Below are 22,119 nucleotides of genomic sequence, written 5' to 3'. Positions count from 1 at the left end.
TTATTCTCCACGAGGGAGAACAATAGGACACGGGCGTCCTCATCGTTAAGTGTTGCTACTGTCGATCATCAGTTCGAGATCAAGTTGGACACGACGGAGATTTGCAGATTGCTGATTGAGCTACGGACATCGGAAGCAGATAATCCAGGACGGATTTGCCAAAACAGGATAAGTACTGAAGGCAGGTTTGTCTGTGGCGCGGTTTTCTGCTGCATGTGAAACCGATGCCAATGCATGTGAATTGAGCCAAAGCGTATGAAATTTAGAGTGGAAACATCAATCTTGTAATCTTGTAATCTTGTAATATCAACGCACCCTCTGACCATAGCCTATCTGCGTTGTATTTAAATACCGCTGAGCGATACGTCTACTGGGCAACACGTCCGGTGTGCACTGCACTAAGATCTCCTTAGATGCAACCGGACCGAGATCTTACTTAAGGCTCCCAAGGGTCCGTTTCGTTGTGATATGTTGCCATAAAATAGAAATATATGCACTTGCTTTTCTAATCTACGGTAATATGAACATCAACATGGCTTTGTGAAAAAAAGATCTACCACGACCAATCTCATGTCATTCGTTTCTTCCTTGGTCAATACCCTCGAGAATCGGCAGCAAGTCGACGCCATCTATATTGACTTCACCAAAGCGTTTGATCGAGTGCCGCATTTATTGGCTGTTGATAAATTGGACAGAATGGGCCTACCCACCTGGCTGACTCGTTGGATATATTCCTACCTAATTGAGCGTAAAGCGTACGTGCGCATTAACGGAACCTGCTCGGATTCCTTCGCCATCTCTTCCGGCGTTCCACAAGGAAGTCACCTAGGTCCACTCATATTTGTGCTTTTTGTAAATGATCTTTGCACCACAATTAAATCCCCGAAAGCGATGTTCGCTGATGACTTGAAATTCTTTCGAGTTGTGTCATCATTTCTCGCGTGATTTTTGAAAACGTCGTAAGTCCAAATGAGAGACTCTCTTTCATTACGCTCTCTTTTGCTAATATCTAGGCTAGTTTAAAATTTGTTGCAATATTTTCACCTCAGCACATTAGACAAAGCTATTTTCTTCAGATCGGTGCAGGAAAATCCAATGTAAATGTTATTATGGCTTTGTAATAATCGAAAGAGAAAGTAAACAAAGAGAGCCTCTTTTGGACTTACGACGTTTTCAAAAATCATGCGAGATTTGTAGAATGTTGTGCTCTCCAAGCTGACGTCGACGCATTGGTAAACTGGTGCACGCTAAATGGAATGGAAATCATCGTCAAAAAGTGCAATGTGATATCGTTCAGTCGATCCAGAAGTCCGTCTGTCTTCGATTATAATATGTCTGCCGCCAGTATCACAAGAGTCAGCACCGTCAAGGATCTCGGCGTCCAGCTAGATTCTAGGCTCAACTTCAATTTGCACATAACTACAACAACCGCCAAGGCGTATGCAATGCTTGGATTTATAAAACGAAACGCTCAGGAGTTTGAAGATATATACTGCTTGAAATCTCTCTACTGTGCCCTGGTCCGCAGTACACTGGAATACGCTGTCCTCGTGTGGGCTCCATATCATGTGGTGCAGAGTAATCGGATCGAGCGAATTCAACGAAATTTCATTCGATTTGCACTTCGTCGACTCCCGTGGAATGACCCCGTCCGCCTTCCACAATATGAGCATCGCTGTGGATTAATTCATCTGTCATCTCTGGCTAGCAGGAGAAACCTTCTTCAACGGTTGTTCGTGTTCGATATCCTGTCCCACAACATTGACTGTCCGACGCTGCTGAGTAATGTCAACATCAACGTTCCTGCGAGATCAACCCGCCATACAGATTTCCGCACCGTTTTTGGACGAAATAACCCGTTTAATGTTTGTTGTCTACGTTTTAATGAAGTGTATGTTTATTTTAATTATAATATGACCAAGTGTGTGTTTAAAAGTAGTATAATTAGCTAGTAGTATCTGTCTGTACGATTAGTTCGAAGACAAGTAATAAATAAATAAATAAATAAATAAATAAATATTTAAATTTACTAATGATATTGATTAGTGACAAGTAAATTCATTCATCGATCAGATTAGAACGAGCTCAGTGCAATTAAAATATAAACGCAATACTTATCTGCAATTCACAGAAGATGTTGGGATTGTCCTTGAAGTAATCACGTTGTGAACACAGACTTCCTGTATTGACGGTGGTTGTTATGAATATGAATACCACTGCTGATACCGGAACAATAAGATTTTCTTCATCACTGGTCACTAATTGAAACTGCTTGCATCCTTGCATGATAATTTTGTGTAGTCCAAATCATTTTTGCTGAGTTGAGCCTTGACCGTTTCGCCATCTCTGTTGGCTTTGTCTGCTTTGTAGGTTGGTTTGCTTTGTCCTGTTCCCATTCATTCATCTTTATTGTCCAGTCAAACAGCGTGGTCGATTTGAGTTTCGCGTTCGAGTGAAGTGTAAAGTTTAAAGTGCATTGTGATTGTGAAAGTGATTAATTATGCCAGCAGCTGACGATCTTCGACTGCTGTCTAAGCAGGAGCGTGCTTTGCGGATTTCTCTAGACAATCTCAAGGAATTTGTTCAAACCAAGCACGAAGGGGTAGATAGACGTGCGCTGGACTTACGAATTGCCAAGTTAGACGAAATATGGGACAAGTTTAGCAATGTGCGAATGCGGATCGAGCTGCTAACCGATGATGTTTCCGATGGAGAGACGGACCCTGAGGAAACTGAACAAGCCAAGCTACAGCGACAAATCAAGGTGAAGAAGCAACAAGACAGCAACAATGCTAAGATTCTAAAGGATTTCGAGAACGACGTTTACCATTTGAAGGAAATTATGTTTGGTTTACTCCAAGCAGGTACGAGTAACTCATTGCAGATTCGGCCACATGCACCTGCAGTGGTTCCCCAATCGAAAGTCAAACTCCCAGAGCTGAAGTTGCCAATTTTCAATGGAAGGATGTCGGATTGGGTCACATTTCGAGACACGTACAAAAACTTGATCCACAACGATGCTAGCTTGTCCGACATGGACAAGTTTACTTATTTGAGAACGTCTCTCACTGGAGATGCTCTGCAAGAGATCGCATCGATTGAAATTTCGTCCGCCAATTATGCGATCGCGTGGAATGCATTAGAGAACGTCTACGAGAACAAGAAGCTATTGGTGATGACACACCTGGATTCCTTGTTCGCCCTTGAGTCACTTCGTCAAGAAAATTTCTATACGTTGAGTAAGCTAGTCAACGGTTTCGAGAGGAACTGAGAATACTGAAGGCTGGAGCACGCTACTGCAGTACATGCCCTGCAAGCGTTTGCATCCCACAACGTTGCGGCAGTGGGAATCATACTACAATTCGAAGGAGGTTCCAAAGTATCAAGACTTGGTAAAGTTTTTGAAAAGTCATTGTTCCGTATTACAGTCCATCGCACCTGGAAAGCAGTTCCAATCGGAACTGAAGAAGCCATTTCGTCCAACAATCAGTCATGCTAGAATTCAATCAAGCTACTGTCCATTCTGCGGAGAATCAGCTTACTCCGCCTTTAAGTGTATCAAGTTTTCGAAAATGCGGATTACTTTGTTTGAATTGCCTGTCATCAGGACACTTCGCACGATTCTGTACCCGAGGATCGTGCTTCCACTGTGGTCAACGGCACCACTCGTTACTTCACGCGAACTCGTCGACCATCGCAAATTCGTCTGCCAAGTCAGGACAGTCAAATGGGAATCTGTCATCTAAGAAATCACCTGGACAGCAACCACTACAAGTTAAGCCAACACAAATCGGTCACTCAACACACACTCAGCATACACAAGCTGGACGCACAGAACAACTAAACACCACACATGCAAGTAACGCTCATTCGCACTTATCCGCCACAGACGGCCACAGTACAAGCCTACACACTGCTCCATTAGCTACAACAAGACACGTTCCGCACACCGTTCTTCTCTCTACCGCTGTCGTTAGCCTATACGATCAGTTCGGTAACTCTTTGCTTGCTCGTGCATTGCTGGACTCTGGTTCTCAGCGATGCTATATATCTGAAACCGTTTCGCAAAGGCTTAAATTCAAACGAACTCGTGAGCATTTACCGATCGTCGGTATCGGTGGATCGCGAACTGCATCTACTCAAGCAGTTTTCACGGAAGTTCATTCGCTTGCTACAAACTATGTGGCAAATCTTAAGTTCCTTATCTTGCCACGAGTAACCGTCGAACTTCCAACACGAAGCATTGACATCCGTTCCTGGAATGTGCCGAAGGAGATAGTGTTAGCCGATCCAACGATCCACGAGTCTGCAGCTGTAGATCTGATCATAGGAGCAGAAGTCTATTTGGAGCTGATGATTGCAGAGCGTCAAGTGAAGCTGGGAGATTCTGGTCCAATTTTGCAAAATACTCTTTTGGGCTGGATAGTTTCTGGAGGGATTCCGGATGAGTCAGCTGTTTTACCAGTCGTGTCATCGTGTGCTGATTTCATCAACGAATATCTTCGGATGCAGCATATGAGTGAGATTTCAGAACGAGACCTAAGCACAGTTCCGGTAGCATACTTCCTACCGCACCATGCGGTATTAAAGCCCGATAGCACCACGACCAAACTGCGTGTCGTATTTGATGCGTCGTCGCTAGCACGTCTGGAGTTTCATTAAATGAAGCTCTCATGGTGGGTCCTGTGGTTCAGGATGACCTAACTTCCATAACACTACGTTTCAGACTGAGGAAGTACGCGATGACAGCAGACATTGAGAAGATGTATAGGATGATCAAGATGCATCCGATGGATCATCCACTCCAATGCATAGTATGGAGAGAGGACTCAACCAAGCCGATTCGATTGTTCATGCTGACCACAGTCACGTACGGCACGTCTTCAGCACCGTACTTGGCCACGCGTTGCCTGAAGAAGTTGGCGGAGGATGAGAAGAACCACTTTCCTGCCGCCACTGATACGATTCTCTACGAGTTCTACGTCGACGATATGCTGAAGAGCGTTGACAGCCTTGAAGAAGCTGTAAAATTGTCACAGGATCTGATCGAAGTTCTAAGCACAGCTGGGCTCACCTTGAGGAAATGGAGCTCCAACTCTCGAGAATTGCTGGATCATATTCCAACTTATCTGCGAGATGAACGCTCTTGTTTGGATCTCGAACTCTCTAACCCCACAGTTAAGACCCTTGGAATTAAATGGGAACCCCGTTCGGACATTTTTCGGTTCACTGTACCTCAGTGGAACCCTGCTACTGAGATCACCAAGAGGATCATATTGTCCGATTTCGCGAAGCTTTTCGATCCGTTAGGCCTGGTTGGACCTAGTCTTGTTCCAGCCAAGGTATTTCTCCAGGATCTTTGGAGAACAAAGTGCTCCTGGAATGATATTCTACCCGAAGAGCTTCAAGTGTGGTGGAGAGGATTCAGAGAAAGTTTGGAAGGTCTGACTTTGTTGCAAGTACCTCGTTGGATCGCATTCGGAAGCGAAACATTGTCCGTCGAGCTTCACATGTTCTGCGACGCATCCCAGAAGGCGTACGGCGCCTGCATCTACCTCAGGTGTGTCTCGTTCGATGGTACAGTTTCGTCGTCACTGGTTACCGCTAAATCTCGTGTAGCTCCGCTTGAAGACCTAGAGAAGAAACGAAAACAAATTTCGATTCCACGATTGGAGCTCTCGTCTGCACTCACAGGCGCACATCTGTACGAAAAAGTCGTCCAAAGTCTCAAGATCGCAGTTCAGACGTATTTTTGGACCGACTCAATGATCGTTAAGTGTTGGATCGCATCACCTCCGTCTCGTTGGAACATTTTCGTGGCCAACAGGGTGTCTGAAATTCAGCACATCACACGTGGAGGTATCTGGAATCACATAGCCGGCTTGGACAACCCGGCCGATGCTCTATCAAGAGGAATGGATCCTCATCAGCTGAAGGATTTCCAGATGTGGTGGCAAGGGCCACCTTGGTTACGGTTAGACAAAACCTTATGGCCGACATCGGCTAACATAAATCAGGAGGACCTATATCCTCTGTTACTCGAGGAACGCACATCGGTATCGGCTCCAACTCAAGTTATTGAACCTAGCCCAATCTTCAGCCTTCGATCGTCATTACAAGATTTAGTTCGCATCGTATCACTCGTCCGGAGATTTGTGCACAACTGTCGAAACACTAGTGACCGCAGAGTAGGCCTAGTGCGACTTGAAGAACGAGAAGCAGCTTTACATCAGCTACTGGTCCTAGCCCAAAGAGAAAGTTTTCCAGAAGATCTAGTCACGTTACGTAAGAATGGAGAAGTCAAACCTACGTCTCGCTTAAAGCAACTATGCCCTCGCTTGGTAAACGGATTAATCCTCGTCGGTGGCCGGCTTCGAAACGCTAACATTTCAGCCGGTCGAAAGCATCCTATAGTTTTGGATAATCAGCATCCTCTTTCGATCCTTGTTGCGGATTACTATCACAAGAAAGCCCTGCACGCTGGGCAACAATTGCTCATCGCCAGGAAAGATACTGGCCGATAGCAGCCGATGGGAAAGTTATTCATCGGTGTCAAATGCTTTCGGGCTCGACCGAAGAGTTCCGAACAACTCATGGCAGGTTTACCAGCCGAGCGGGTCAATCCAGCTCCACCGTTCGTGCGCGTGGGAGTGGACTACTGTGGTCCGTTTCATATTCAGAACCCCTATCGCAAGGGTGGTTCAATCAAGTGTTTCGTAGCAGTATTTGTGTGCCTTATAGTGAAGGCCGTTCATCTGGAGATCGTTGGAGACCTCACAACACAAGCTTTCGTCGCGGCGCTGAGAAGATTTGTCTCCCGGCGAGGTAGACCAGAGATCATTATGTGTGACAACGCAACTAACTTTGTTGGTGCCCGACGCGAGTTAGACGATCTTCGAAAGCTGTTCAACAACCAAATTTTCGTAAAAGCGGTGACTGAAGAAGCTTCATTGGAGAACATCAACTTTAAATTTATCCCGGCGAAATCCCCCAATTTCGGTGGACTTTGGGAAGCCGCCGTGAAGTCGATGAAAGGTCATCTTAAGCGCACTCTTGGAAACACCGTACTCGTAGCCGACGAAATGGTTACCCTGGTGGCACAGATTGAGGCTTGCCTCAACTCGAGACCAGTTACGCCACTCTCGAACGACGCAGACGATTTTCTGATACCAGGTCACTTTCTTGTGGGTAGGCCACAAGACGCCGCTGGTCTATCCATCCCTCAGACCAGTTCTCGGCCAGGACGCAAAGCTTTTCGTTGGTAGTCGGACGAAACGCGTCGAGCTGTTAAACTCAGAAGGAAAGCCCTCCGAGCGCTCAGGAGGTTTCCCCCTGGGCACCCGAGAAAGGTAAGTGCATTGGAAAACTACAAACAAAAAACAATATGAGTGCCGAACGGTCATCGAAGACGCCAAAAAGATGCAGTGGAAAGACTTCATTTATTCCATCAATTCGGCTCAATCCACCGAAGAACTATGGGGGAAAGTCGGTAAGCGTAGATCTTCCCAAATCCACATCGATTCGCAAGACCGTACTATTTTCAAAGGTTCATAGCCACCAGGGCTCTGACGCTGCAGAACTTTCGAGTCCCGCCGGACTTGCTTAGTTCCCCAATAAACCAGCCCTTTTCGTTCGCCGAGCTTTCCTTCGCTCTTGCCAGTAGCAAAGGGAAGTCTTGCGGTCCGGATGGAATAGGGTATTCGATGCTGAAAAACCTTCCGCCTACCGCCAAAATAGTATTCCTTGATCTGTTATTCCGTTATTACGTTATTCCGATACCTAAAAACAGTTTCTCCTCCCACGACGCCGCTGATTACCGGCCTATCTCGCAAGCCTCCTGTGTATCAAAGGTCGTCTAGAGGTTGGTCAACCGTAGGCTGCGTGAAAAGTTTGAGTCTGACGGACGACTCGGTTTTCGCCAACGCAGGGTCTGTTCTGGCAGTAACCCTGTTTCTGTTTGCCATGAAAGGGGTCTTCAATGGCCTTCCTAAGAACATCTACATCTTCGTTTACGCGGCCGACATCCTGCTTGTGGTAGTTGGAGACACTCCGGCGTGAACGCGTATCCGAACCCAAGCAGCGGTCAGTGCAGTTCATCGGTGGGCCTTGTCGGTTGGCTTCACCATGTCGGCCGGAAAAAGCGTCTCAAGATTAACGGGCAGCCGATTCCAAACCGGAAACTCGTCAAGGTCCTCGGAGTCTCCTTCGACCGAGGACTGACCTTCGTCCCTCATTTCCAAGCGGTCAAAGTCAGCTGCAAATCAAGGATCAACCTTATAAAAACATTATCAAGACCGCATAGGACAAACAACAGGGCCACTCGGTATCATATCGGCCAAGCGCCGACAGCAGACTGCTGTACGGACTAGAACTGACTTGTGTAGCACGTTGTGAGCTTGTCAACATACTCTCTCCAGTCTTCAACCAATACCTCCACATAGCTTCCGGACTTCTTCCTTTCACACCCGCTGAGGCTGCCTGCGCCGAAGCAGGTGTCCTCCCATTTCGCCATAGTGTGCACTACCCCCTCCGACAAACCAGTCCTAGTTCTGACTTCCGCTGATTCCGCTAGTGCCATCGCTGCGCTGCAAAGTGACCACCCGAAACATCCATGGATCCAGGCCATCCTCGCTGGTGAACAACAATCGACAACCTTCGCCTGGATTCCCGGGCACTGCGGGGTGCCAGGCAACGTCACTGCGGACATTATGGCTGGGGCCGGCCACCAAGGTCGGCGTTTCACAACATCGGTTCTCTTGGCTGACGTTAAAGCCTGGATCAAAAAGATCGTCAGCCAGGATTGGGAAAACCAAAGGGCTGCTTCCAGAACCCCGCAATTGCGGAAGGTCAAGGGATCCACGGCACCCTGGAACGACATGCCCAGTCTCAAGGACCAGCAAGTAATCTCCCGCTTACACACCGGCCACGCCCGATTCTCACATAATTTTGGCGGAAGGCCCTTTCTGACCCTTTGTGACATCTGCGGGGTACAAACTCAGTGGAACATGTGATCTGCCGATGTCCAAAGTTTGACATTCCTCGCTCCAGCTACGGAACACCGACAAACGACTAAAATAAATACTCCCCCTAAACAATTAGAAAATTCCCATAAGAAAATAGAAAATTGCCAATAAAGAAATCAGGGTATGATCTTCCCAGGGCTGTAAGTCCCCACGCTCCTCACAGTCCCCATGGCTGCGTTTCCTTCCCAACTTTGTCGACCAGCTTAATTTTATGAACCAACCTCATTTTTAACGTTATAATAAGTGTTTAGTATAATCCATTCTTGCCAGTTGCTCCCTTAGCGCTGGCAACATCATGACAAGTGGAAGGACTAAAGTAATTTTAAAATTTACAGAAATAAAGAAAAAAAAAATACTTCTCTATATTACAATAAAACAGTTCTTTTTTGTTGCATCTCATCTAACATGCCAAATGGCCTCGAGACACCCAACACATTAATGCCAAATGGTCATTATGCCCAATGGTCTTTATGCCGAATGGCCTTTTGACATTTAATTCGTTATTGCAAATGTTGTGATGCCGAACGGCATTATGTTATATGCCCCCTCCCCCGTAACCGAGACATACCTGGTATGGTTGTGATGCAAGAGTTGCCATTTCCCAAATGACTACACCGTAGCTGAAAATGTCGCTACTACTGCTGAAGACACCATCTTTTAAGCTTTCCGGAGCCATCCATCGCACCGGGAGGAATCCTGCGAAAATTTCATACCATTAGCAAAATCGCACTCAACCCTAATCAAATCCACAGCCAATACTCACCTTTGGTGCCCTTTCGGTAGTAGTCCGTTTCGTAGATATCTCGGGTCATGCCGAAGTCTCCAATCTTTACGGTCATATTGGACGAAACCATACAGTTGCGGGCGGCCAAATCTCGGTGGACGAACTTCTTCGCCGCGAGATACGCCATACCGTCGGCGATTTCGGTCGCCATCTGCAGAATCTGCCGCAACGTTGGCGGCTGCGGCGACGGCTGGCTGCCATTTTCGTAATCCGGTCGATGCCGCCGGAGGAAACTCTTCAAATCCCCGTTGGCCATTAGCTCCATGATAACCAGCGTTGGGTCGCCCTGCGACACAACACCCAGCAACCGAACGACGTGATGTGTGTGAAATTGTTTCATAACCGAAGCCTCCAACAGGAAGCTGTCCTTCTCGCGAGCCGTGGCGTTCTCGTTGACCGTTTTGATGGCGCACGATATGTGGACCTTCTCACCGCGCAGGTTAGTCAGAATGCCCTTGTAGACCATACCGAACGAACCCTGGCCGAGTTCTTCCAGCTGAACGATGTTATGCCGCTCCACCTCCCAATCGTCAACTTTATACATCACGCCAGCATAATCCGGATTCACCTCCGGGTACATTCGGATCTGTTTCGACATGAGGCTACTATACTTGTACACGTAGAACGCGACTAATCCGAAGCAGATAAGCAATGCCACGACCAAAATTGACACCCAAATAATCGTACCGCTGTCGGAGTCATCCTTCTTAAGCAGAACGTATCGCGGGGCCGATGGAGTACCATCGCCGGCAATGGTAGCGGCCATCACGCGGATGCTATAGTTGCCCGGTTCCAACTTGGTCAGAAGCGTTCCTCCACTGAGATTGAAATACGAATACCGAATGCAGATATCGGTGGACGACACGGATTCCAGATCCACCCGCTGGTACTTAACCACGAACTTGACAATTGGCCCGTTCGGTCTACTCGGTTCCTTCCACTGCACCCGGATCTGCCGCTGCGTGTTGTTCGACTGCTCCTCGACCAAAATCGACTCCGGCGGGATGTCGTCCGCCCTTTCCTTCTTGGGGGTGCGAAAGTTCTGAATCACGTCGGTGCCGCACGCCAGCTCGATGTCCACCATCTTGACGTTGGGCGGTGGTTCCCCCGGGTGCCGGCAGGCGCGAATCTTGAACACATACAGCGAGTAGTGGTTGAAGTGGTTCAACGGGAACGTGATTTGGGTTTCGTTGGTCGTGTTGAAGATGTACCGGTAGTACGGCTCGTGGGGAACCTTCTCCGTGCGCCGGTCGGTGGTGTCGTTCTTCTTGTTTTCCGTGTTGTTCGGGAAGAGGATGCTGTTTTCGCTACGTTTGCGCCGGGACGATTTCTCGCCGCCTCGTAGAAGTGGGTTTCTGCAATGGAGAGAGAAAACAGGAATAGGGTTTGCGTTAGGTGGTGAAAGTAGAAACAAAATGAACGTGATAAGATGCCCAAAGATTTCTTTTAAATCGAAGATGAGATCGTCGGTTAAGTACAGCGTAATTCGAAGGCAAATTGTTAATCGGTGATCATTTTGATAGCAAATTGGATTCATCTGCACATTTGCACATCCGAAAAAAATGAAAGTGCCAAATCAGAATATTGAATTCCGACGTGAAATCTGTTCTGCTAAGAGTAACAGAAACATGGCGTGTGTCATTGGAGAACACTTAACGGCTGCAGATGTTCATGAACAGATAACCTGCGGTACATAATTCGTGCCTGGTGGCCTCACAACTGGATCTCAAACAACGAGTTCCATCGTCGTTGTCACCGGAGGCCGATAGCAACTGAAATTCGGGAACGGAAGAGGGGTTGGGTCGGCCACACATCACGTATGGGCGGAAACGAAATCTGTAAACAAGTATTAGACTGGAACCCAGCAGACATCGCAGCAGAGACGGACCCAGAGGTTCATGGCGGCGCAGCCTCCATAAAAAATATGAAAGAAGATAAGGCGATAGCTCGACATCGATCAAGATGGAGATCTTCTAAGTCGGCCCTTGGCAGCGCTCGGGGCGCACAGGACCCATAAGTAAAACAAGATCGACCTTCGGAGCTTTGGTGTTACTGGTTCATGGAACCGGTGGAAACCTTGATCATGCCACTGATTTTGTTACCACGAATCGCAAAGGATACTCCTCGAGAGATGTATCCTTCTTCGCTACACCAACTGATAACTGGCAGTTATCGAATGATATATTTCTTTCTAATCAAAATTTATATCGCTCCCGCAAGATCGTCTTGGTGATTTAAACCCCACACTTTTTCGGCTGCTTTCCAACAACAGCTCGGATCAAGCCGAAAATCTTCGGAAATTGTTTGACAGCTTGTTAGGATGAATTGTAGTTGGTGGTATCCATCTTTTTCCTCCGCATCAGGAAACTATCTGTTGCAAAACCACCAACACCTCCCGTTACTCTTTGGATGAATGCATGGAGCGATTCTGGAACATAGGGCAGCTCGGCAGCTCCGAAGGATACTCCACTCCAAAAGATCAAGTATCTATTCAAGGAAACCAAACATCTTCTATATCTTACAAGCTTTTTGCCGTCACCTATGGGCGTACACCTTCGTCTTCCTGAGAACTCAAGCCCTGGATGAGCTGGCCCAAGATGAAGCTCATGCGCAATTGCAAGTTCTTAGTTCAGAGACCAGTTTATGCACCTTTGAAAAGATTTTCCATAACCAGAATCAAACTATATGCGCCATCGTAATTGCATCTCAACTGGAGATCCGATCAATGGTGATCCTAAAGTAGTTCCTCCCACCCCCTGCGCAATGAAATTTTTTGTCGTTGAACGTGTGGTCAAGTTCAAACGGTAACCCACGTTGGTACTACGTTTCCGGAATTGAGGATCCGACCGACCTTGTACACAAGGCACAAGATAATTTGTTTGTTCTGACTACACATCATAGCAAGGTATTTGAAATTATTGTAGTACTTTATATCCGAACTTATTTCGATAGATTGACCGCTTTTGGACAGCTGGAATATTTGGATTGTACACTGTCACTGGCGGCGCCAGCTATTGTCATTTGGAGAGGACCAAGAACTTAAGAACCAGTAGTAGTGGGTGGGACATGTTCTACGCACGAATGTACTTTGATTGGAAAGCTCTACAAAATGCTTTAAGTAGGGTGGAGGTACCAATGTGTTAGTATGTCAAACAAAAGCTTTTCCTTCCTTCTCTTTCGAACATTAGTAAAAGTCTTCAAAATCGCTTAATCCATAGACCATAATAGGTTCGCATACACCAGTTAAGGTTATTAACCTGATAATGGGAATAATGGCCTATTCTTAAATAAATCCCTATCCAAATTGCGAGACCTAGAAAAAAAAACTCAGAGCGGCCTTCCCAGGACCATTGGAAACATCCGTGAAAACTTCGGGCGCGATACAGGTTCAAATAAATATTGAAAAAGTCGGGCATCCTGCGTAAACATACATCTCTTTTCTGGAAAGGAAAATGATGAAGTGTCCTCCTCTTTTATTCCACGTGAACTTCTGAATCGTTAACGTTACACAAAAAGCTGTGAAAAAACGAATCGGCCAGATTTGCGGATTTATGTAGTAGGGTTATATTTGACACCTTTAATGGTGCCTTAAGCGTACAAACGGCTTCACTGGGCATCTACACAATCTACTCAATGCTGTGGAGGTTTTGCACAAGAATACGGGATTTGAGAAAGATTGTTGACGTATGTATGAATGGAGCATTACTAAAGAACAAATTGGGTTACTGATCCTTGATTTCATTGCATGTGCCCATAACAAAGATGAAAATTGCTTTGTTCCTGAATTTTGTCAATTTTTCAGCAATTAGCACGTATGATATCATTAAAAAATGACACAGCTCAAGTTGAAATCGTCCATTTTGCGTATATTATTGGTATAGGATCGTGTTATTAATAATTGGACAAATGCCTTATGTGATTACCATCTGTGGTTTTTGTTGAAAGGTTTTGAAGCATTTTCAAAATGTTTGCAATTCTTGCTTTTCATATAAACTTTCGCCTGGATTCTATGTTGCAATTGATAGTTGACTCCTGGGAAAGTTTGAAACTCCCGAAAGCCCCCAAATATCATATCACAATGTTTCATATAAATAAGTTTTTGTTTTACATTCTGCCATTGGCAGGAAAAGCACAATGAGCATGTATCGGTATCTGTCCACTGTAACTTTAACGCCACATGTAAAACCATGATATAGAACACTAAATACATCGAAGTTGTATAAAACCCAACTTTTGCAAGCTAAAATTGAATGCAAAAGTAGACTTGTGTGAATCTAATTTAGTCCATTCCTTTTAAACATAAGGTTTATTATATTTAGTTGGATGGGAATGAATGTAGAATAACATGAAGCTAATCCCAAATTTGAATTCTTCTCAGATAAATCTCATTTTCATTATCGTAGCAGCCATCACTTTTGCATGGAATTATGTTGGATGTGAAGAAAAAACTACTTTTATCGCTGACGACATCTTGGAAGTTGAGAAAAATGTATTTGATGAGATGTTATACACAGTATTCTGTTTTTACACGATTTTGTTTGAATCGTATTTTTGATCGTGTGGCTTCAATTTACGATCCAAATCCATGCAACTCCCAAAACCCCTAAATAATAAAAAAAACGTTACACAGGAGGTCATGGGTACAATCACAGGCTCGTCCCATTCCTCCTTCTTTGTATCTTTCTCTACACACTTAAAATAAATCACAGATTTCTGTGAAATTTCATCAAAATTTCAACAGCAAAATTGTTCGGTGAATAATTTTACAGATTTTCGGTGGATTTGGTTTACCGAAATCTGTGAAATGATTTAAGTATTTATATTTCTCATGTTCCAGCAATCGCTAGAACAGGAAATGGACTTGCATACCGTTTCCATTTCTATCCTATACCTTTAAATTGGCTATTCTAGTAGTAACTGCTAGAATTGGAAATGCACGGAAAAAGCTTGTTTCCTATATCCAATTAGAAATTCCATCAACTGCTATCTATCCTATCACATTAGCTGGGCAATTCGTTAACTCGTCATCAACCTCACCCAAAAATTCCAATAAAATTCCGCTTGAACTCGTGGCAAGTGCAGAGATATATTCGGCTTGCAGTGGACAAGTGATTGCATCATCCCCTTCCCTACATTGACTTGCATTCTGATGTGTTGTGAACCACATGCATTTCTAGTAATTTATTGGGGTAGAGCATTCTCTTATTCAAGGATGTTATCGATCATTTAGTAATTTGCGTCCGATCATTTAGTAGTTTGTCAATAAATCCAGAAGTCCAGATGCTTCAATATGTGTTCTATGGTGGACATCTTGTGCGACGGTTTTTCTATAACTCTGTCTAATGTTTTGTTGTTAAAATTCAACTAATAACGGAGTTGAAACGCTAGCTTCAGTAACTTAGACTAAATGATAACAAAATTCTAATTATTTAGTTTAAGTTACTGCAACTGTTCAGCATAAATATATACAGAGAACCAAGGTACTTTTGATCTATCATATGTTTTAGTTTAGAACAACAAGACTGTTGTATGAGAATAGAATCACTTTCACCCGTCACCACAGATAATCATTTAGGACAAATTACTATCTCTTAGATGGAAGCAATGCACTTTCCAATAGTCGAGATCTGTCCTGGTCACGTCGTTGCGAATGCTGAGGAAGGGGAAGGATGGTTAGTACATACGACCTCTCATAGGTGTCACGGGAGGTTTTGGGATTGTGTGGCAGGTTATAACAGTAGGAACGTGAACGTGTAACACAGAAAAAACTAAGATAGAAATACAAAGTAGGAAAGGGACGAGCCTGGAATTGAACCAAGACCATAAGGGAGAAGCGGTAGCCACTAGACCACCGAGCTCGTCATTTTTTACAGCACAAAGCCATACATACACAAAATAATATGTACTAATAAAAATATCTACAAACCTTCACTAAAACCAACACAAAATAAAAATGCGTAAATATATAAAATACATATATAATTTGTTCTTAGGTGGCTAATTCATTGTAGACTTGACAAATTGACAAATCTACATTACAGGGCTGGTGGCGTTTTTAGGGATAAATAATAGTGACTTTGGTGACTAAAATAATAAAAATAGTGACCAAATAATGACTTCCGAATTTGAATATTTAAAAGTCTTCTATACATTTGCGGTATAAGTGAACTAAGTGAACACCCGTTTGCAAGAATAAGTACTTTATGTAAAGAAGACTGTAATCAAACAACTTTTTTTCACCACGACCTCCTGCACACTTGACCTGCAGTTGCGAAGCCTTTTCTATACGCGCGGTAGAAACGACTTCTAGCATGGTCTATGCTATTATTACTCATTAGATCTTTTGGGATGGGGGTAGGAGCAATGTTAGGCTCGTCCTCGAAGGATCACAAGGTAATATTCAAAAACGAATTTAATTGACGCCGTACTATTGCTCAATATTCTTCCTCGACATCGGCGTTGCCATGTGATGAACCTTTTCTCGTTGTTTTCGGCGAGGAACATCATTCATCCATCTCTCTCCCAACAAACTTGGAAGCGGATAGAACGCTTATTCAGCCAAACATAGTTTCTGCAGCTAAAAAAATGCTTATTCAGCTTAAATTGTTAATTGGATATTCTCTAGAGCTAGCATTGGATGATAAACGAAAATCGTGCCTATCAAATGAATTTTTGTTTTTGTTTCGGCACTTTTCCGCTCATCTTTTTTTGCGAAATGATTTGTCGAATAATTTTAGAAATTGCATAGTCGCGACAGGATTTGAACCAACAACATCAACAATAGTACCGCAGTGATGCGCTCAATCTAATCACATTACCACGCTATCTGCATGTAAGCATTAGGTTATATGTACCCTACTACCGTTTTACAATGGTGGCACGAAAAGGCTAGAGGATAGGAAAGACAACGAGCCAACCAACTTATCAGATTGTTTTTCTTAGCCGAAAAGCGATTTAACGCCGAACATTTTGGTGAGAGATTATCCTATCCTGTATGTGAGTATCACGAACCCTGCTAGACAAGTCACTTTAAGGTATTTAGGCTTATCTACAGCCGTTTTCTTGGTAAAAGTCTGGGTCCAATACACCTCAATTCCGTACTCTGTACTCGAGGTCAGCACTTTCAACTATAATCTTCTTCTTATAGCAAATGGAGCTTTTTTTACAATGTTCTGAAAACTCAGATGTAAATCTTTCAAATTAAGATCTACTACATAATGTACATATTTACATCTGAGTTTTTAGAACATTGTATAAAAAGCTCCATTTGCTATAAGAAGAAGAACATAGTTGATCTGAATCAAACATAATTCGGGATGACTACAATATACATGGTGCTTTCACTGGCTGCAACGTCTAGCGGGTTGAGGCATTGGAGATGTTTTATAAAAGATTCTTCAAAGCTTTTGAACACTTGTATACAGCAGAAACGTAAAGCTTCTTTGCATTATTGAAAACTTGGGTTTAAAGATCTCCATCAATTTAGCGATCTCTGCAATTACTTTATCCCTAGCAAAAGCTTTTACCGTAGGTAGCAAGTTCTCTATATTGTCTAAAATGTCCTTTGGAAAGTGAAGCGTTTGAGGGCCACACATTGGTTGTAAGCCCAATGTCGACCGACAATGTCCACACATACCTGAAACATATTAAAAAAACAATTATGTCTCCATCCATCGGATTTTTTTTCGTTCAAAAATAATATCTTTAGGGGGCAACGAAAAAAAAATCGGAAAATTTTGAGGAATATCAACAGATCCGAGTACATTTAATTTCATATTATTCGGTAAATCGGCCGTACGAAAAATCTTTTTTTTTTGCGAAATAACTTGGCTAAATAACATATTCACAGCACATGTTTCCGAAATGGACAAATTATATAGTTATCCTGAAACTGGCATCGAAAATGTAAAAGCATCATATTGATAATGAATTTATAAAATAACTAAAATTATAGAATTTCAAGTAAAAATAATAAACAATGTTAGAATATTTGAAATTCAATCGCAGTAGGCAAGTTAAAATTTGGCATGCCTAACAAAGTGATTGTACACAAATTTTAAATTCAATCATAGTGGGCTGAGATAGGATTGCATCTCACATCGAAAATCAGAGGGTGCTCTCCACGGATAGGTTAGCGAAGATGATCGAGGTACTCGAGGTATGAACCGTACGGCGTTTTGGGTGCGGCCGAAAAGGTGGCTCCGATGACGAACGAAAAGTTAGTCGTGGTACCTAATTTCCTGGCGTCAAACCAAGCTCCAGGACCTGATGGAGTTCCGAACACCGCTCTCAAGGCAGCAATCATAGCGAACCCGAACATATTGAAGCTAGCTATGCAGAGATGCCTCGATGAGTGTAGTTTTCGCGATAGATGGAAAAGGCAGAAGTTGGTTCTATTACCGAAGTTGCCGGGAAGCTGCCGGGCAACCTCCTTCGGCGTACAGACTAATCTGTCTGATTCAGTTGCTGGAGAAGATCATCCTCGGCCAGTCGAGCAATACGTTCGGTTCTCGCAAGGGTAAGTCCACGTTGGACGCTATCAAATCACTGATAAAGACCGCTGAGGTAGCGATCCAACGGAAAGGTTTCGATACTGCGCGTTAGTGACACTGGATATAAAGAATGCGTTCAACAGCGCAAGCTGGGATGCCATCGCATTCTCGTTACACAGGCTTAGCCTGCCGGAGGGCCTGTACCCGATTTTGGAATACTATTATACAAGACCAATGCCGATCAAAGAAGCGTTCCTATTACTGCAGGAGCTCAAGGTTCAATACTGGGCCCGGTATTATGTACGACGGGGTTCAGAAACTAAAGTTCCCTCCTGGTGGCCGATGATGTAAGCATGCACACTTAATTTTTTTTTACCGGGATCTCAGCAAAATGTTAAACTTTTACCGAGTTTCGCACAGCCGTGCCCCAGCAAACATGTTTTTTGCCGAGATTTCTGTCAAAGTTGCTGAAATTCAGCAAATAATTTGCCGAAATTCAGCTAACAAACGTCATTTTTGCCGGGATATCAGTTTTTATTTTGCTGGACAGACGGCTGTGCGGATTTTTGCTGAGCTGCAGAATTAAAAACTGAGTGTGTGGAGGTCTACGGTGAGGCAGAACTGACTGCAGCACACGAGATCAGCACGGTGGCGGATTGGGTGAGCGCTAGAGTCCTGGAGCTCGCTCAACATAAGACAGAGGTGGTTATAGTCAACAACCGCAAGTCGGTATAGCATGCAGTGTTTCATATGGGTGAAGTCGCGATCATATAAAAGCGAACTTTGAAGCTTCTTTGGGTCATAATAGACGACAAGTTGACCTTCGGCAGCTATGTCGACTATGCGTGCAAGAGGGTTTCGACTGCTGTTGCTGCATTATCGAGGATGATGTCCAACAGTTCCAAGGTGTGCACCAATAGACGAAGGCACGATATCACACGATGCAGCCTGCGTAATAGCGAGCATAGTACCAGTCAGGCTGGTCATCCAGGAGGACGAGGAGTGTTTCGAGCTACGTGGCACCAGTGAAGCCCGCGAGCGTACCAGGGTGGCTTTGGTCGCCAGATGGCAGCGAGAGTGGGATCACTCCTCGAAAGGTAGGTGGGCCTACCGGCTGATACCTAAAATATCGGGCTGGGTGGGGAGACCCCGTGAGGAAGTCCACTTCCATCTGTCAGGCCATGGCTGCTTTCGGTAGTCTACACAGGTTTGGGCACGCGAAGGCCCTGTCTGCCCTGACTGCCCAGGTGTTGACGAAACTTCAAAGCACATACTGTTCGTATGTCCTCGTTTCAACGTCGAAAGAAGAGCTATTCTGCCGTGAATCGCATATTTGTCCCATATGAATAGGAAACCCAGCAGAGATGGGACAGATTCACGGCAGTATTCTAGACGTTTGCGGTTGGGACATAACCCCGGATACCCTTATCCAGAGGATTAGTTACACTGGGATATGGATACACCAATATACTCTGAAGTAGTGCGTAACGATGTAAATCCGGTCATATAGCCAGGCTCGGTACAACACTAAAGCTGACAATACGACGTCCCTAACCCTAAATCCCATGGTAACAGGCGACCCATGCCGAGGAGATGAATGGCCTGGAGGGTGAAACAATTAGCCAGACAGTGACCGGAGCCTATGGAGGTGCCACAGAGTGTGGGCTACTTTGGCAAGTGAGTGGCAGTGGATGGTAACCACACACCCCCAAGTGGTGCACATGTGGTGCAAACTAAAGGGAGCTGAGGCTATTACACGTAATACCTGCACAGAGCGAGAGACCAAATCAAGACAAAATTTTCAAAACGACTTATCTGCTTTTGTAAACAAAGATTCAAACGACGATTTGACGAATCTGATAGCTCTCCCACGCAAACCAACACCATCAATAGGTAGGTGAAGGTTTCCACTACCTGTTGATGGTGTTGGTTTACGTGGGAGAGCTATCAGATTCGACTAATCGTCGTTTGAATCTTTGTTTAAAAAATTATCTGCTTTTGTCGTTTTGAAAATTTTGTCTTGAAATGTATGGGCGAGCACTAGGGTGGCTCAAATTAGTATGTGAAAAACTTTTTTCAATTTTTTTGATGGGCCGCCCTCTTATTCGGTTCTATTTGATGCCCTGATGCTCTGGACAAAATTTCAGCCAAATCGGTCAACGTTTGGGCGGTGCTAAACTCATTGGAAGTTTATATGCAAAAATGTATGCAGAAACATCCAAAAACAGTGAATTGCAGTTGGACGGTTCAACTTACGATGAAGAACTACACACTCAGTTCAGCTCGGCATATTTTGATTCTTTTGCCGAGATCCGCACAGCCGAGCGCTCGGTTCGTGACTTACTGCTGACATCTCAGCTGAAAAATTAGTTTGTTTACTGCGGCACTCAAAGAAGCCACCGTAAACATACGTTCATTCAGCCGATATTCCAGCAAACGAACTTAAACCGAGATTTGCACAGCCGAGATCGGTGGAAAAATTTAAGTGTGTATGATACTCAAAATGCTCGCGGTTTTCAGCATAACATTCTGCATTTAATTCTACAAGAACTGAATGAGTATCATTGTTCTTGATCGTAAATTGTTCCGTCCAACTGCAAATTACTGTTTTTGGATGTTTCTGCATACATTTTTCCATATAAATTTCCAAAGAGTTTAGCACCGCCCAAACGTTGACCGATTTGGATGTAATTTTGTCCAGAGCATTAGGGCATCAAATAGAACCGAATAGGAGGGCGGCCCATCAAAATTTTTGAAAAAGTGTTTTTTGAGCCACCCTAGCGAGCACACAAGTAAGCCTCGCATGGTACGCATGGTCGGTAGTGATAGAATAATTGAAGTCTTGCTAGGCTTGGCAGGAGTGTCGGGGGGCAGATACACCTATGGCACGTCAGAATTGATTTTACCCCGTTTGGCATAATGCCGTTGGGCATAAAGTCGTTTGTCATAAAGTCGTTTGTCATAAAGTCGTTTGGCATAATTGTCGTTTGGTATAACGGCCGTTTAGCATAATGGTCATTTGGCATAAAGTCATTTGGCATAATTTTTATTTTAGCTGTGCAATGTATAAATAAGATTTGTTGAGCAATTCAGTTACGTGATTTCCTTCATATGGGCAATACATGATAATTGGGAACGGAATTGTACGGCGGGATAAATTGAAAATGAAGAAGCTTCCTGTCAAAACGGGACCATTTGAAATGTTGACGCACCTACCAGCAAGATACATCAACATTAAATTAAATTGACATTGGTTTTTTTTCATGTAAGGGCAATTGAAGAAAGAAATCATATCGTCTCTTGCCGTCTACCGAGCAAATGTACCTTTTGAAAGAAAGGAAATATCTTCCCGTGTATTAAACCAAGCTAATTCCTGAATTGAAAGAAGGAACCATTTCGATTTATGACACTACCCATATATCCATTACCCATAATGCCATTACACCAAAGGCCACTACCCAGAACGCCATTACCCCGAATGCCATCACCCCGAATGGGACACTATCCAGAATGAGCCATAGTACCCCTAGTAGTCCTGATTTCGAGTATATAGTTTATTTCAGTGAAAATTTATGGAAAAATGGAAAATTATTTATAATATAATGTGATTGATTAATACTTATTTTACTACTTAATACTTATTTTACGACGATTCGTTTAATTAAACTCGAACTGTTTGAAAACAGAATCGAGCGAATAGTTCTCGGTCCAAAAACTCCCATTACATATCATGTACTACCTTCGAAGACTGTTTAAGCAGGGGAATTTCAAATAAAGGGGTAGAAAAAGTTGCTTCTGAAATTTGCCGGTGATAAGAAGG

At 44.1% G+C, this 22,119-nt stretch overlaps 1 protein-coding gene across 5 annotated transcripts in view; it reads right to left on the bottom strand.

Moving 5' to 3' along the window:
• Positions 1–22,119, bottom strand: part of LOC134226440 (insulin-like receptor) — a 271,805-nt gene that overhangs the window by 28,647 nt on the left and 221,039 nt on the right. For all 5 annotated transcript variants that reach the window (XM_062707206.1, XM_062707207.1, XM_062707208.1 and 2 more), the window contains exons 11-12: positions 9,787–11,162; positions 9,592–9,719 (exon numbers count right to left, since the gene is read on the bottom strand). In XM_062707206.1, coding sequence (XP_062563190.1) covers positions 9,592–9,719; positions 9,787–11,162 — 1,504 coding nt within the window. The remainder of the gene's footprint in view (positions 1–9,591; positions 9,720–9,786; positions 11,163–22,119) is intronic.

This window comes from Armigeres subalbatus, chromosome 3 (assembly GCF_024139115.2).
Source record: "Armigeres subalbatus isolate Guangzhou_Male chromosome 3, GZ_Asu_2, whole genome shotgun sequence".
In the NCBI taxonomy this organism is placed as follows: domain Eukaryota; kingdom Metazoa; phylum Arthropoda; class Insecta; order Diptera; family Culicidae; genus Armigeres; species Armigeres subalbatus.
This window is presented reverse-complemented; position numbering and strand designations above follow the sequence as displayed.